At 34.9% G+C, this 17,629-nt stretch overlaps 1 protein-coding gene across 9 annotated transcripts in view; it reads left to right on the top strand.

Moving 5' to 3' along the window:
- Rabgap1l (RAB GTPase activating protein 1 like) overlaps window positions 1–17,629 on the top strand; it is a 750,530-nt gene that overhangs the window by 121,049 nt on the left and 611,852 nt on the right. For 6 of the 9 annotated variants that reach the window (XM_074047408.1, XM_074047407.1, XM_074047406.1 and 3 more), the window contains exon 8: window positions 16,319–16,385. The exons of 2 other annotated variants lie outside the window; for them this stretch is intronic. In XM_074047408.1, the coding sequence (XP_073903509.1) occupies window positions 16,319–16,385 (67 nt within the window). Of the gene's footprint in view, window positions 1–15,090; window positions 15,701–16,318; window positions 16,386–17,629 lie in introns of those variants that run through there. One more of the 9 variants, XM_074047410.1, reaches the window with a different exon arrangement.

The raw sequence follows: 17,629 nt of genomic DNA, 5'->3' as shown, positions 1-17,629 counted from the left end.
GTTGGCTATTTATATGTATTTTGAAGTGTCTGTAACCCAGGTTTTATTTGAAATTTTTTTGTTCATCTTTTTTAGTTCCTTATATATTCAGAATTTCCATTCCTTATTGGATATACCATTGTGTGTGCAGGATGGTCAACCTCTAACTAAGTTGGTTTCAGAATGGCAGTTACATGCTCCTTTGTCATAGAGCATAAAAGAACACTAAGAGCGCAAATGAATATGGCTTCAAATTGATAGCAGTGATAGATGGAAATTCTATGAAACATAGACTTAATTCCTAGAGTGGAGCCTTGTTCAGGATGGTCAGCTTTCTAACTAAGTTGGTTTTAGAATGGCAGTTACATTCCTCTTTGCCATAGAGCCTAATAAAGCATTATGAGTGAAAATGAATGTGCTTTCAATTAATGTGGGGTAGATATATGCATATATCTATAACATATTTTCTTTATACAATCATTAGTTGATGGTCCTAGGCTGAATTCATAGCTTGTTTATTACAAATAGTGCTACAGTAAACATGGGTGTTCAGGAATCTTTTTGTATGCTGCATCCTTCCATTCCTAGTTTCTTCAGAGATTTGATCATGAAAAGAATGTTGAATTTTGTCAAAAGCTTTTTCTGCATCTGTTGAGAGGATCATGTGAAATTTGTGCTTCATTCTGTTTACTTGCTGTATTTATGTTTATTGATTTGCATATCTTGACTCCTCCTTGCATCCCTGGAATGAAACCAAGTTGATAATTGTGCATGATCTTTTTAGTGTGTTGTTGAATTTGGTGTACAAATATTTTATTGAGAATTTTTGTGTCATCAAAGAAATTGGTCTATAGTTTTCTTTTTTGTTGTGTTCCTACCAAGTTTTGGTATCAAGGTAATAATTGTGTTCACGGAATGAATTTAGTGCATTCAATCCCTTTCTGTTTCATGGAATAATTTGAGGAGTGTTGGTGTTAGTTCTTCTGTAAAGGTCTGATAGAATTTAGCATTAGATCCACTTGGTCCTGGGCTTTACCTTGCCGAAGAATCTTTATTATTGCTTCACTCTTGTGCTCATTGTATATCTGTTTAAGTGGCTTATCTCTGTTGGTTCAATTTTGGTAGGCCATACGCATCTTGAAGTTTATCCATTTTTCTAGATTTTCCAATCTATTGGAGTATAAGGTTTTCTTTTTCTTGGCAGCATTGGGATTTGAATTTAGGGCCTCACGCTTGCTTGGTAGGAGCTTTTACCACTTCAGCCAATCTGCCAGCCCTCTTTTGTGGTGTTTTTCTTTTTCTTTTTTGAGATAGGATCTCAGGAACTATTTAACTGGGCTGGCATCAAACCTTGATCTTCCTGATCTCTGCCTCTTGAGTAACTAGGATTACAGGCATGAGCCACTGGTACCCAGCTGGAATATACATTTTTGAAGTATTCCCTCATAATTATCTGAATTTTATTGGTATTTGTCATGATGTCACCTTTTCATCTGTAATTTTGTTAATTTGGGTCTTTCCCCTCTTTGTTTTTGTTAGTTTGGCTAAGGATTTGTCAATCTTGCTTATCTTTTTAAAGACTCAACTTTTTGTTTAATTGACTCTTTTTATTCTTTTAGAACCATTCCATTAATTTCTGCCCTGATCTTTATTATTTCTTTCAGTTTATTTCTTTTGGATTTGGCAAGCCAAATCTTTTCTTCTTCTTTTTTTCTAAGAGCTTGAGGTGTACCATTAAGTTATTTATTTGCTTGAGATCTCTCTTGATTTTTTTGTTTAGACACTCATACTAAAACTTTCTTCTTAGCATTGCCCTTTGTCATGTCCCAATGGTTCTGGTACATTTTACTTTTATTTTCATTTGATTCTAGGAATTAAAAAAGTCTCCTTTTTCTTTGATGATCATTTAGCTGTGTATTGTGTATTTATTGTGTTTGAATATTTTCTGTGGTTTCTTTTGTTGTTGATTTCTAGTTTTATTCCATTGTGGTCTGATAAAGTATGAAAGTTATTTTAGTATTCTCTTATTTGATAAGACTTCCTTTATATCCTAAAATATTTTTGTTTCATTGAAAGTTACATGGGCTGCTGAGAAGAATTTGTATTATGTTGCTGTTGGGTGGTAAAATCTGTTAAGTCCATTTGATCTACAGTGTTGTTTAATTGTAAAGTTTCTTTATTGCTTTTTTGGCATGGGTGACCTATCAGTGAATGTGAGGAACTGAAGTTACTCACGATTATTGTGTTAGGGTTTGTCTGTGTGTATATATCCAGTAATATTTGCTTTACAAAATCATGTATAGTAACATTTGGTGCATATATGTTTATAATAGTTATATCCTCTTGATTGATTATTCCGTCCATTAATATGAAGTGACCTTCTTTGTCTCTTGACTAGTTTGATTTGACACCTGTTTTATAAATATGAAGGTATCTACTCCTGCTTCCTTTTGGAATCTACTTGTTTAGAAAATACTTTCTTTTCCTTTTACTTGAAACCTGTGGTTGACTTTCCTGGTGAGGTACATTTCTTATGGACAACAAATGACTGGGCATTTTTTTTTTTTTAATCCAACCCACCAGTCAATTACTTTTGATTGGAGATTTGAAACCATTGACATTCAAAGTTATTTTTGAAACATATGTTTTGAAACATATGTAGTAATGCTGTTATTTTATTTTTGTAGTGTTTGATTTCTTTCCTAATCCTCATTTATTTATCTACTTATGTAATGAGATTTATTCTGGCCTGTGTTTTCATGGTTGAATTTATCGTCATCTTTTTTTTTGTATTCATTTATTTATGTGTGCATACATTGTTTGGGTCATTTCTCCACCCTGCCCCCCTCCCCCATCCACTCCCCCCTCCCTCCTCACTTCCAGGCAGCTCCTGTTCTGCCTTTATTACTAATTTTGTTGCAGAAAAGACACAAGCATAATAAGGAAGACAAAGTGTTTTTGCTAGTTGAGTTAAGGATAGCTATACAGAGAGATTCCTAACATTGCTTTCGTGTACCCATGTGTTACGACCCATGTTGGTTCATCTCTAACTGATCTTTACACTGGTTCCTGATCCCCTTCTCATGTTGACCTCTGTCACTTTAAGGTTTCTATATTAGTTCCTCTGGAGTAGGGACATCAAACGCTTTCATGTTTTGGGTTTCCTACCTATCTCCATACCTCCCATGTGTGCTCTCCTCTTAGCATGTGATCCAAGTCCAGCCACATTGCTGCATTTGCCCTAGATCTAAAGTCCACACATGAGGGGAACATACGATTTTTGGTCTTCTGAGCCTGGCTGACCTTGCTTAGAATGATGTTCTCTAGGTCCACCCATTTACCTACAAATGATAAGATTTCATTCTTTTTCATGACTGAGTAAAATTCCATTGTATACAAGTACCACATTTTCTTGATCCAGTCATTAATAGTGGGGAATCTTGGCTGTTTCCATAACATGGCTATTGTGAATAGCGCTTCAATAAACATGGGTGTGCAGGTGCCTCTGGAGTAACCTGACTTGCATTCCTTTGGGTATATCCCCAGGAGTGGGATTGCTGGATCATATGGCAGGTCTATGTTTAGACTTTTAAGAAGTCTCCAAAGTTTTTTCAAGAGTGGTTGAACCAGGTTGCATTCCCACCAGCAGTGGACTGGTTTTCTTTTTTTCCACATCCTTGCCAATACCTGTTGTTGGTGGTGTTGCTAATGATGGCTATTCTAAACAGGGGTGAGGTGGAATCTTAGTGTGGTTTTAATTTGCATTTCCTTTATAGCTAGAGATGCTGAGCATTTTTTCATGTGTTTTTTGGCCACTTGAATTTCTTCTTTTGAGAAAGTTCTGCTTAGTACAGTTGCCCATTTCTTAATTGGTTCATTGATTTTAGGAGAGTTTAGTTTCTTAAGTTCCCTATATATTCTGGTTATCAGTCCTTTTTCCAATGTATAGCTGGCAAATGTTTTCTCCCACTCTGTGGTGGTCTCTTTAGTTTAGAGACCATTTCTTTTGTTGGGCAGAAGCTTCTTAATTTTATGAAGACCCAATTGTCTATGCTTTCTCTTAGTTGCTTAGCTGCTGGGGTTCTGTTGAGGAAGTCTTTGCCTATACCTATTAGTTCCAGAGTGTTTCATACTCCTTCCTGTACGAATTTCAGAGTTTCAGGTCTGATATTTAGGTCCTTGATCCATTTTGAGTTGATACTAGTACAGTGTGATAGACATGGATCTAGTTTCAGTTTCTTGCAGATGGGTAACCACTTTTCCCTGCGACATTTGTTGAAGAGGATGTCTTATCTCCATCATGTGTTTTTGAGGTGGGTATATTTGTGTGGCTTCTTATCTGGGTCCTCTATTCTGTTCCACTGGTCTTCATGTCTGTTTTTGTGCCAGTACCATGCGTTTTTATTGCTATTGCTTTGTAATATAGTTTGAAGTCAGGTATCGTGATACCTCTAGCATTGTTCTTTTAACTGAGTATTGCCTTGGCTATTTGTGGCCTCTTGTGTTTCCATATAAACTTAACAGTAGATTTTTCAATCTCTTTAATGAATGTCACTGGGATTTTGGTGGGAATTGTATTAAACATGTAGATTGCTTTTGGGAGTATAGACATTTTTATTATGTTGATTCTACCAATCCATGAGCTTGGGAGATCTCTCAACTTTCTATAGTCTTCCTCAATCTCTTTCTTCAGAAGTTTACAGTTTTCCTTGTAGAGGTCATTCACATCATTTGTTAGGTTTACACCTAGGTATTTGATTTTTTTTGAGGCTATTTGTAAATGGAATTGTTTTCATATATTCTTTCTCAGTTTGTTCATTATTAGTGTATAGAGATGCAAATTATTTTTCTATGTTGATTTTATATCCTGCTACCTTGCTATAGCTGTTGATGGTATCTTGGAGCTTTTGAGTAGAGTTTTTTGGGTCTTTAAAGTGTAGGATCATATTTTCTGCAAATAGGGATATTTTGAAATTTTCTTTACCTATTTGTATTCCTTTTATTCCTTCTTCTTTCCTAATTGCTGTGGCTAGGAATTCCATTACTATGTTGAATAGGAATGGAGATAGTGGACATCCTTGTCTAGTTCCTGATTTTAGAGGGAATGGTTTCAGTTTTTCTCCATTAAGTATAATGCTGGCTGTAGGTTTGTCATATATAACTTTTATAATGTTGGGGTACTTTCCTTCTATTCCTAGTTTTCTTAGAGCTTTTATCATGAAATGGTGTTGGATCTTATCAAAGGCTTTTTCTGCATCTATTGAGATGATCAAGTGGTTTTTGTCTTGCTTCTGTTAATGTGTAATGTGGTTTATTACGTTTATTGATTTTTGTATGTTGAACCACCACTGCATTCCTGGGAAGAAGCCTACTACTTGGTCATGTTGAATGATCTTTTTGATGTGTTGTTGAATTCGGTTTGCCATTATTTTGAGGAGTTTTGCATCAGTGTTCATTAAGGAGATTGGCCTATAGTTCTTCTTTTTGGAGGTGTCTTTCCCTGCATTTGGGATAAGTGTAATACTGGCTTCATAAAATGTGTTAGGCAGTTTTCCTTCTCATTCTATTTCGTGGAACAGTTTAAGGAGGGTTGATATAAGCTCTTCTTTAAAAGTCTGATAGAATTCAGGAGAGAATCCATCAGGTCCTGGACTTTTCTTTTTGGGGAGACTCTTGATTGCTGCTTCAATTCCATTTTGTGTTAAAGATCTATTCAGTTGATTAATATCCACTTGGTTCAGTTTTGGATGACCATAAGTACCTAGAAATCTGTCCATTTCTTTAAGATTTTCAAATTTATTTGAATGTAGGTTCTCAAAGTAGTCTCTGATGATTTCCTGGACTTCCATGGTGTTTGTTGTTATCTCCCCTTTTGTATTTCCGATTTTACTGATTTGGGTTTTTTCTCTCCTCATTTTATTCAGGTTTGCCAGGAGTCTTGTTTATTTTTTCAAAAACCACTTTTTGTTTCATTAATTCTTTGTATGTTTTTTTTTGGTTTCTATTTTGTTGATTTCAGCTGGTATTCTTATTATTTCTCTCCTTCTATTTGTTTTGGGATTTGCTTGTTCTTGTTTCTAGGATTTTGAGATGTATCATTAGGTCATTGATTTGAGATCTTTTAGTATTTTTAATATATGCACTCATGGCTATAAACTTTCCTCTCAGGACTGCCTTTGCTGTGTCCCATAGGTTCCAGTAGGTCGTGTTTTCATTTTCATTGACTTCCAGGAACTCTTTAATTGCCTCTTTTATTTCATCAATGACCCATTGTTCATTAAGCAATGAGTTATTCAGTTTCCAGTAGTTTGCACATTTTTTGTCTTTGTTTTTGTTGTTGAGTTCTACTTTTATTGCATTATGATCAGATAGAATGCATGGTATACGTTCTGTTTTCTTACATTTGCTGAGGCTCGCTTTGTGCCCTAGGATATGATCTATTTTGGAGAAGGTTCCATGGGCTGCTGAGAAGAACGTATATTCTATAGAAGTTGGATGAAATGTTCTGCAGACATCAACTAGGTCCATTTGATCTATTGTATATTTTAGATCTAGGATTTCTTTATTGATTTTTTGTTTGGATGACCTATCTATTGATGATAATGGAGTGTTAAAGTCTCCCACAACCACTGTGTTAGAGTTAATATATTCTTTAGGTCCTTCAGGGTATGTTTGATGAAATTGGGTGTTGACATTGGTTGCATATCGTTGATAATTGTTATTTCCTTTTAGTCTATTTCCCCTTTTATTAGTATGGAATGTCCTTCTTTATCTCATTTGATCAATGTAGGTTTGAAGTCTACTTTGTCAGAGATAAGTATTGCTACTCCTGAGTGTTTTTGAGGGCCATTGGCTCGGTAAATCTTGTTCCAGCCTTTCTTCCTAAGCCTATGCTTATTTCGGTTGGTGAGATGGGTCTCCTGTAAGCAACAAATTGTTGGATCTTCCTTTTTAATACTATTCATCAAACGGTGCCTTTTGATGGGGGAATTAAGTCCATTAACATTAGGTGTTAGTACTATAGGTATGTTGTGATTCCTGTCATTTAGTTGTCTTAGTTGTTGGAATGTTTGATTGTGTGTACCTAAGTTGAGGTTACTCTCTACTTTCTTGCTTTTTCTTTTCCTGTAGTTTGGTACTGCCTGCCCTTTCATGGTTATGTTGTGTTTCACTTTCTGTGTGCAGAATCCCTTGAAAAATGTTTTGTAGTCGTGGCTTGGTGGTCACATATTGTTTTAGTTTCTGCTTATCATGGAAGACCTTTATTGCTCCATCTATTTTGAATGATAGTTTTGCTGGGTAGAGTATCCTAGGTTTGAAGTTATTTTCATTCAGTGCCTGGAAGATCTCACCCAAAGCCCTTTAATGTTTCTGTTGAGAAGTCTGCTGTGATTTTGATGGGTTTACCTTTGTTTATTATTTGTTTTTTCTCTCTTTCAGCCATCAACATTCTTTCTCAAGTCTCTGTACTTATTGTTTTAATGATAATATGCCGTGGGGTAGTTCCATTTTGGTCTGCTCTGTTCGGTGTTCTTGAGGCCTCTATCATCTGTATGTGCATAGATTTCTCTAGATTTGGGAAATTTTCTGTAATTATTTTGTTGACTATATTATGCATTCCTTTTTCTTGCACCTCTTCTCCTTTTTCAATGCCCATGAATCTCAGGTTTGGTCTTTTGATGGAGTCAGTGAGTTCTTGCATTTTGTTTTCACACGTCTTGAGTTGTTTAACTAGTAGTTCTTTGGTTTTTCCTTTAATTACCATTTCATCTTCGAGTTCTGAGATTCTGTCTTCTGCTTGTTCTATTCTGCTGGATTGGCCTTCTTTTTTCTGAGGTTTTCCGTATCCTGAGTTACTTCCTCTTTAGTGTTGTCTATTTTCACCCTGAGTTCATTTACCTCTTTATTAATCATGTTCTTTGTTTCACTTTTGTGTTTATACAGTGTTTCTATGGTTTCTTTTATTTCTTCTTGTGCTTTCTCAAATTTTCTATTTTTGTTTTGCAATTTCTTGAGTGTCCCCTGTACATTTTGGTTGACCATATCCAGTATCATCTCTATAAAATTCTCATTGATTACTTGGAGGACTTCTTCTTTCAGTTTATTCTTGTGGGGTTCATTGGGTTCTTCGGCATAGTTCATCTTCGTTTTGTTAGAGTCTGGATCTGAGTATCTGTTTTCTTCATTTCCCTCTGGTTCCTGTACTAATTTCCCTGCTGTGGGGAAACTGGTTTCCCTGTTTGTTCTGTCTTCCCATCATTGCCATTGATATTGTTGCTCTCCCTGTACTGTGTACAATTAAGTATTTTCTAACTTGTAATAATAACAATGGTGATATTTAGAAGGGTGAGAGGAGAGGGAAAGCAAAGAAGGTAAAGAAAAAGGGAAAACAAACAAGTAAAGAAAAAACAAACAAACAAAAAGTGTACTAATCAGTAGTAAGCTAAATAGGCATTAGAGAGACAGAGAGAGGATAAAAAGGAAAAAAAATCTCCAAGTTCAAATGCAATAAAGTTTCAGTCTTAATAATTTTGGTGTCAGTCCCTCAGCCTGCAATCCTGGAGATAAGGAGTAACCAGTTCATGTGTATTACTTGCTGAAAAGTATTAAACAGAGTGGAGTGATTCCTCCTATCCATAACATGTTACTGAAACTGGTAGAATGAAAAAGTTTTAAAGGTTATTACATTGAAGGTCAAGAACTATGGAGTTCTCTTACATGGATTTGAAGTCTGACTGTACAGGACTTTATCCAAGTTATTTAATTTCTCTGTTATGCTTCAGTTTCCAGTTTCTAAATTGTAAGTAATGCTTACCTCTTAAGAGTGTTGGGATGTTAAAATCAGTTAATTTGCAGAGAATATTTGTTACAGTTCCTGACACAGAATAAATGCCTAATGAATGTTTGCTGTTATTACTAGTGGTAGTACTCTTAGTACCACATAATTATGATTTTTTACTTAGACTTCTTGTGTTTGCATGTGAAAATTGAGAATAAGTAGCCTACAGAGTAAGTGTAGACTGCCACTGTGGGAAGCAGAATTCTGGTTAGGTTTATGTAGAACCTATGTTTGGCAGAGTTATGATACATATGAATTTCTGTTACCATGATTTAGTTAAAAATACCAGCCCTCCAATTTTCGGGGTGAAATTTGTTCCCATGGTATACTAACTAATTACATAAAGTACAAACTTTGCCATTAGCTCTTCTGTCCATAAGTCACAATATAAATGCATAATCAGTGACCATTCATGTCACTTCTTTCAAGTTTGTTGGTGAGTGGTTACAGTATGTCTGTCACTCAGTTCACTCTCAGACTACAAAGTATGTTGGGTTGCTTGCTAGTCTCCCAATGATAAATCTATGTGACACTTTACAGAAATAGATAATTGAAAGATAAAATTGGCCAACAAAGATAAAAGTCTGGCAAGGAAGTGAAAAATGATAATGCTGAAAGTAAGATTGCATATTATCTTAGAAGATTTGAAAATTGCAAGAGCACAGTGAAGATAGGATGAGACCTAGGCTTACAAGGAAACTGTGATATGAACTATACTGAAAAAATATGATTAGTGTAAAAACATAATAAAGTCACTTCAGCATCTTTGAGTTTCACTTTCACTAGGTATAGAAAACTGCTATGGTTGAATTGAAGCAACTCAACTTTTACTTTGAATACTGTAATTAAAAAGTATAATCAGTTTTTTTAGCGCTATGTACCACCATGCCTGGCTTATTTTTATTATTTTTTTTATTTATATGTGCATACAATGTTTGGGTCATTTCTCCCCCATTCCCCCACCCCCTCCCTTACCCCCCCCAGCCTCCTCCCTCTCCACCCCACCCCCTCACTACCCAGCAGAAACTGTTTTGCCCTTATCTCTAATTTTGTTGAAGAGAGAGTATAAGCAATAATAGGAAGGACTGAGGGTTTTTGCTAGTTGAGATAAGTATCGCTATACAGGGAATTGACTCTCATTGATTTCCTGTGCATGTGTGTTACCTTCTAGGTTAATTCTTTTTGATCTAACCTTTTCTCTAGTTCCTGGTCCCCTTCTCCTGTTGGCTTGAGTTGCTTTTAAGGTATCTGCTTTAGTTTCTCTGCATTGAGGGCAACAAATGCTATCTAGTTTTTGAGGTGTCTTACCTATCCTCACTCCCCTTGTGTGCTCTTGCTTTATCATGTGATCAAAGTCCAATCCCCTTGTTGTGTTTGCCCTTGATCTAATGTCCGCATATGAGGGAGAACATACAATTTTTGGTCTTTTGGGCCAGGCTAACCTCCCTCAGAATGATGTTCTCCAATTCCATCCATTTACCAGCGAATGATAAGTTCGTTCTTCTTCATGGCTACATAAAATTCCATTGCGTGTAAATACCACATTTTCTTAATCCATTTGTCAGTAGTGGGGCATCTTGGCTGTTTCCATAACGTGGCTATTGTGAATAGTGCCGCAATAAACATGGGTGTGCAGGTGCCTCTGGAGTAACCTGTGTCACAGTCTTTTGGGTATATCCCCAGGAATGGTATTGCTGGATCAAATGGTAGATCAATGTTTAGCTTTTTAAGTAGCCTCCATATTTTTTTCCAGAGTGGTTGTACTAGTTTACATTCCCACCAACAGTTTAAGAGGGTTCCCTTTTCCCCTCATCCTCACCAACACCTGTGGTTGTGGTGTTGCTAATGATGGCTATTCTAACGGGGGTGAGGTAGAATCTTAGTGTGGTTTTAATTTGCATTTCCTTTCTTGCTAGAGATGGTGAGCATTTTTTCATGTGTTTTTTGGCCATTTGAATTTCTTTTTTTGAGAAAGTTCTGTTTAGTTCACTTGCCCATTTCTTTATTGGTTTATTAGTTCTAGGAGAATTTAGTTTTTTAAGTTCTGTATATATTCTGGTTATCAGTCCTTTGTCTGATGTGTAGCTGGCAAATATTTTCTCCCACTCTGTGAGTGTTCTCTTCAGTTTAGAGACCATTTCTTTTGTTGAGCAGAAGGTTTTTAGTTTTATGAAGTCCCATTTATCTATGCTATCTCTTAGTTGCTGAGGGCTGCTGGGGTTCCATTGAGAAAGTTCTTACCTATACCTATTAATTCCAGAGTATTTCCTACTCTTTCCTTTATCAGCTTTAGAGTTAGTGGTCTGATATTAAGATCCTTGATCCATTTTGAGTTAATATTGGTATGGGATAATATACATGGCTTTAGTTTTAGTTTTTTGCAGACTGCTAACCAGTTTTCCCAGCAGTTTTTGTTGAAGAGGCTGCTTTTTCTTCATTGTATATTTTTAGCGCCTTTGTCAAAGACAAGTTGGTTATAGTTGTGTGGCTTCATATCTGGGTCCTCTATTCTGTTCCACTGGTCTTCATGTCTGTTTTTGTGCCTGGCTTATTTTTGACATAGATTCTTGCTAATTTTTGTTCAGGCTGGCCTCTGACTATGATCTTCCTGTCTCTGCCTTCCAAAGTATCTGATATTATAGGAGTGTACCACTGAGCGTGGCTGAAAGGTTTAAAAGTTTTTTTTTCACAGTACTGGGGGATTGAATTCAGGTCCTTGCACTTTTCTAGGCAAGCACTCTAACACTTGTGCCTTGCCATGCTGCCAACCCTTTCCACTTGAGTTATTTTTCGAATAGAGTCTCATGTTTATGGCCCAGTCATCCTAGACTATGATCTTTTTATTTACTTTTCTAGTGTTCTTGGGATGACAGGCTCTCACTACCACACCCAGCTTTTAATTGGCTGAGATGGGGCATCTCCTGAACTTTTTGCTCATGCTTGCCTCAAACTGTAGTCATTCCGAGCTCTGCTTCCTAAGTAGCTAGGATTACAGACCCATGCCACTATACTGGCTGAGTTTTTAAAGTTTGAGAAAAAATTCTAAAGGTTGCAGAGCATTCATAATATCCCCTGTTGATTATGTAGTCACTTTGCACAATTTCAACTGTCTTTATTTGTATGTCTTCATACTATTGTGCATAGTGAGTAATGCCCATGTAATATGTATCTTTCCTCACTTGATCTCTTTAGTGAGAGGGAGGAAAAACCTCAACAATTCTTAGAAGATTTTCTAAGTTATCTTTTTGTTTTCACCTCTTTAGGGTGAATTTGCCTAGGATTCCAATTTTCCTGAAACATTTAGCTTTAGTGTTTTGCATATTGTCCTGAAAAACTATTACTGAATTATAAATTTTCTTCTTTGTAGTACTGTTTACCTTCCTTCTTCTCATGCTATCACATTTTCTTGGTTTTTGTGTTTTTTGAGACAGGTTCTTCCTATGCAGCACGTGCTGGCCTCAAATTCTTGATCCTCCTGCCTACACCTGAACACAAGGTTTACAAGCATGTGCCATCACACCTTATATTTAATTTTCAACAACTAAATTTTGTCTAGTAAGAGACATTGTTTTTTACTTGCCTATTAGTCATATGCATCCCTTCCTCCCTCTTTCCTTCCTTCCTTCCATCTCTAGTCTTCTTGGTAGTATATAGAATTCCTAAGGCTTTGATAGACTAAAGAAAAATTAAAAAGTTAAAGTTTCCTATTGCAAGATATTTAATATAGCATCTAGTTTTCTTACTTTTTCGTACAATTAGATCTAAAGCAATGTTAGAGTTGCCGGAGTTTGATATTTGTCATGGATAGTAACTTGGTGTTAAAGTTACTTAAAGCCCTGTTCTGAGGAAAAATTCACTGAGTATTATGGAAGGTAGAACTTTTTCTTCTTAATGGTAGTGGTAATTATAATTTATAATTGTCATGTGCAATTACAGTTTTACAGTGTACTTTTACCACAAGTGTTTTTCATTTTAACTTTATGTTAGTATGATGAACATGGAAGCAGGTAATATTTGTATTTCAGAAATGTAGAAAGTGAGACTTTGAAGTTTGTGCCTTGACTAGGTTCATACAAGGGTTTTATAATATATTGTATAGCCTAGGGAATTGACAGACTATAATGTAAAAGATCATGCAGTTTTATGATGACAGATGTGGACTTGAATCCCAGCTCCCTAATTTATTATTTATTTATTCATTTATTTTTTACATGTTATGTTTCTTTTTTAAAATTTTTTATTTTATTCATATGTGCATACAATGTTTGGGTCATTTCTCCCTCCTTCCCCCTGCCCCCTCCCTTACTCCTCTCTCTCCCCCTTCCTTCCACCCCCTTATCCCTCACTATCTGGCAGAAAGTATTCTGCCCTTATCTCTAATTTTGTTGAAGAGAGAGTATAAGCAATAATAGGAAGGACCAAGGGTTTTTACTAGTTGAGATAAGGATAGCTGTACAGGGAGTTGACTTGCATTGATTTCCTGTGCATGTGTGTTACCTTCTAGATTAATTCTTTTTGATTTATCCTTTTCTCTAGTTCTTGGTCCCCTTCTCCTGTTGGCCTCAGTTGCTTTACAGTATCTGCTTTAGTTTCTCTGCTTTGAGGGCAACAAATGCTATCTAGTTTTTGAGGTGTCTTACCTATCCTCATACCTTCCTTGTGTGCTCTTGCTTTATCATGTGATCAAAGTCCAATCACCTTGTTGTGTTTACCCTTGATCTAATGTCCGCATACCAGCCCCATAATTTAATAGCTATGTAGCTTTGGGCAAATTACTTCTTCCTGAAAATCAGTTTTATCATTTGTTATATGAGACTTGTTTTGAAATATGAATACAGTTATATAGTAGTCTGTGGCTTAAAGTTAAAACATTCAATCGTTCAATCAATATGAATAAGATTGCAATTATTCATATGAAAATACCTCATTCTCAGGAGGTTTGAGTTCAGATTTTGGGTCAGGTCATCTATTTACTGTATTATACATGCTGAGTATGTTTCCTTTCTGATTTTTGAGAATTTTGAGAATGCTGTGTTTACAGGTATCATAGAACTTACCATATCTGATTGTACTACCTATTTGCTTACTTTCCTTCCCTATTGGAGTGTGACCTTGAGAAAACAGGTGGTATAGCAGTTTCTTTTCCTATCCTACTACAGAATTAACAAGAGAAGGTTGACTACTTTGAAATCCCCAATGAATGAATCACTTAATAGTTACATTATACATTTGTGTTACTAATAATATCTATGTAATTTCTTACATATATTCCTAATAGACATTTATGGTCCCCATAGGAATCCTGATGTGCTTTAATGAAGTATAATTTTGGAAATGACTAATACAGCTTGATAGAAAAAATTATGCAATTTTAGTGCTGGAAGAACTAAAGTTCATATATTATACCTCCTGCTTTGTAGAAGAGGAAGCAGAAGTCCAGAAGGCTAGGTACTTTCTAAGGTCACTGTTGGTTGGTGGCAAGATTTTTTTATTTATTAGCCAAGAAAAGAGTACCACATCAATGATTATCAAACTAAGGTAACAATTACTACCATTTAAGGAAAACTGAAACTGTTAAGGTTCATTTTGTGGCAAAGTTTAAGATAGGATTAAGTGTGCTAAGAAAATATAAAATTTTATCCATTTAGCCATTAATCTGGAAATGCTTGAGAAGATAGTATGAAGCTTTAAAATTCCCAGAGAGCCAGAGAGGGGGTGGGGGAATGTATTTTACACTGTTAGCATTGTTTCCAAAGATGACTGAGAGAGATGAAGAAATTATCATTTTTTTATATATAGTGACTTTGTTATTTGTTAACTTAAATAGTACATTCAATGTATAATAGTTCAGTAACTTATAAAAAACCTTAAGAATGTAGAAAAGCATTCTTTTTTCTACATAAGATACAAGCTGGAGCAAACTATGTAGGAAAGTATGACAAAAATCTATCCTCATTAGCCTGAGTTGAGGGATCAGTTTTTTAACTGAGGAGACCAAATTTTATATCTGAAAAAGAATGAAGTCTTATTGTTACTTAGTAAGAATTTAAGGCAATAGAAGAAATAGTACTGTGAATTCTATGATTGCTTACTATTTAATTTGTACAGACTACTTATTACAGGTGCTTATAGGAGATCATAGCAGGGTGGAGTTAAATTATTAATATTAGGGCATAATATTAATATTAAATTTTAATATAGTGTTAATTTCTGTTATCCACTGTTTCAAGAATTAATTTAGAAAGTTAGCCTCAGAATTTATAAATTTTGTATTTACTATATACATAATCATTTTTGGGTACCAAAGAGGAGCCTTGTATAAGGCATCCTTAAGTCCTCACAGAAAGTGTACATTTACTGTACACTGAGCTCATATTTTGATAGGGCCAGTCACTTGTCTTGTTCATGTGAGAGAAGATCATGCTACTAGGAATGTTTACCTTTATAAAAAAAAAACAAAACGAAAATCAGATGTTGACTAATTTGGTGGCACTATTTTGAAATTTAAAAAGTCTTATATTTAATTTTGTTACAGTCTTTATCCCTTCTATAAAACACTCCATAGCATACCTTCTGATTTTAGGAAGCCATGACAAAAACATTCTTTAAGTGTGGGTATGTATGATTGTTAGAGGGACACTCTGGACAGATGACTTTGCTCATTGAGTTACAAGACCTATTTAATAGCAATATGAATTTGGGTAGATTGTTTTTACCTATTGGACTTTGTTTTGTTTACCTACAAAGCAGAGCTAAGAATAGACCAGCAAATATAAAAATCCTAGATGTAACTGAACTTTAGAACTTACGAAAATCATTTAAAAAAATAGTGGTAGCATTTGGTAGGATTCCTGGAGCTTCTTGAGCATCAGGAAGCACGGAGTAAGTAGTTAGTTAAAGTATATTAATAGTATTGTGGGCAATATCTTCAATACTATAATAGCATATTTATTAATGAGGTTTGTCTAACTTCTTTTTTTCTTTTTTAACTGGGAATGTAGTTTTAACTGGGGATATATAGCATGCCACTCAGTGAGGGCCAGGGTAATACTTTGCTTTCTGTTAATCTGGTTTGATGCAGAGAGAGAACAGTGTCTTGTTCTCATTTTCAAAAGCCTTCTTTTTTTTATTTAATTGATCTTGACTTATAATAATTACAAGGCAAAATCTCTTCTTCCTAGAAACTAATTCACCTCTCACTATCATATTTTTCTTTCAGTCAACAATTTATGAACATTTCTAGGACACTTTTTGATCTTGGTAATTTTTATATAAAAAATAAGGATCTGGGAATTTTGATAACTTATGATTTATATGTGATTTTAGTATATACCTTGATGAATTTTTATTTCTGATGTACTTAGACCAAAAACCAAAGCTATTTGTAAGTACAAAGCTCAGATTGTATAATTATTATATTAAAAAAGTTTTTTTCTCACTGGGCTTCTGTGTATTCTTGATACCTTATTTCTTCTTTTTTTCCCCCCCCAATATTTTCAGATGTTTTGGAATGTTATTAAGCCCAGGTCGAAACGTGAAGAACAGTGACATGCATTTACTGGATATGGTAATGATAATCTTAAGTATCTTAACTAAATACAGATAATAGTTATTTTACATTTTTAAAATATTTTCTATTTAAAAATTTTGTCATACCTGAATTGTTTCTTTTACTCAGCGATAATAGCAATTAAATTTGCAAACCCAAACTTAAAATTAGTTACAAGGGTTTAGGAAAATTTCCGCCCAAACAATCATATGCAAGTTGAAATCAAATAATGACACTGTTCATCTATTCATCATGTTTGGCTTCTTAGGAAGTTGTCTTTTCTTTGAGTCCAAAGCTCCAAGTACGTGATTAACAAGTATCTCCAAAGTGGAATATGATTTCTTTCATTGATTTTAATACACTGTTAATTTGAGTACCATGATGGTGCTTGCTTTCTTCAAATGATTTCCTTTTCTGAATTTCTCCTTGATTACTTCTCCTTGGTAAAGTATATTTGCTGTATTTAAGAAATGCAATTATAGATTAACACATGATCAAGGGTATTGGGTATAGAAGTAGCAAGCCATCTTAACTGTTAAACAGAAATATCTTCTAATTTTGCAGTTAATGACATTTTTATGTAATTTAGAAATGTAGGAAATAGTTATCTTAAAGTATGAAATTCTTTTTTTGGTGAACTGAGATTTTTTTATTTAGTACTAACAGGTACTACATGTTTTATTACTTTCAACACTGTTTTGTAAGTGTCAGTTAAATATTCCTATGCCAAGTTATTCTTTGAATTATTTCATGATAGTATTAGCACTTTTTTTTTTAAGCAGTACTAGAATGCTTTATTTAGCATTTGTATGCTACAAATGCATCTGTGTACCAAGCTTTGGGTGAAGTGTTGGAGAGTATAGATAGGAATAAAACTTAATTCTTACTATTTGTGGATTCAGTCTTGTAATAGAAATAGATCTTTTAAGTATGTAAGCACAGCAGTTGGTTAAGTACGCTCTTCAGTGGTACAATGAGCTGTGTAAATATAGATAGAGCACTGCCTTGACAGGACAAGTAAGGACAACTGGTTATATTGAATATGAAAACACAAATTAGTTATTGATCCATCTCTCTTCCACACCTCTCTATAACTTATCAGTAATGAATATGGTTTTACCTAAGGTAAGCCATGGCATTTTGGAGCCCTGAAAATTCCACAAGAAGAAGGTACTAGGAACACTGAGGCAGTATAAACATTTAAGATACCAGGTTCTAACTATGGTGGTCCTTAAGAATTGAAAAGATTAAGATGAACCACT

The sequence above is a fragment of the Castor canadensis genome, chromosome 11 (genome assembly GCF_047511655.1).
Source record: "Castor canadensis chromosome 11, mCasCan1.hap1v2, whole genome shotgun sequence".
Classification (NCBI taxonomy): Eukaryota; Metazoa; Chordata; class Mammalia; order Rodentia; family Castoridae; genus Castor; species Castor canadensis.
This window is presented reverse-complemented; position numbering and strand designations above follow the sequence as displayed.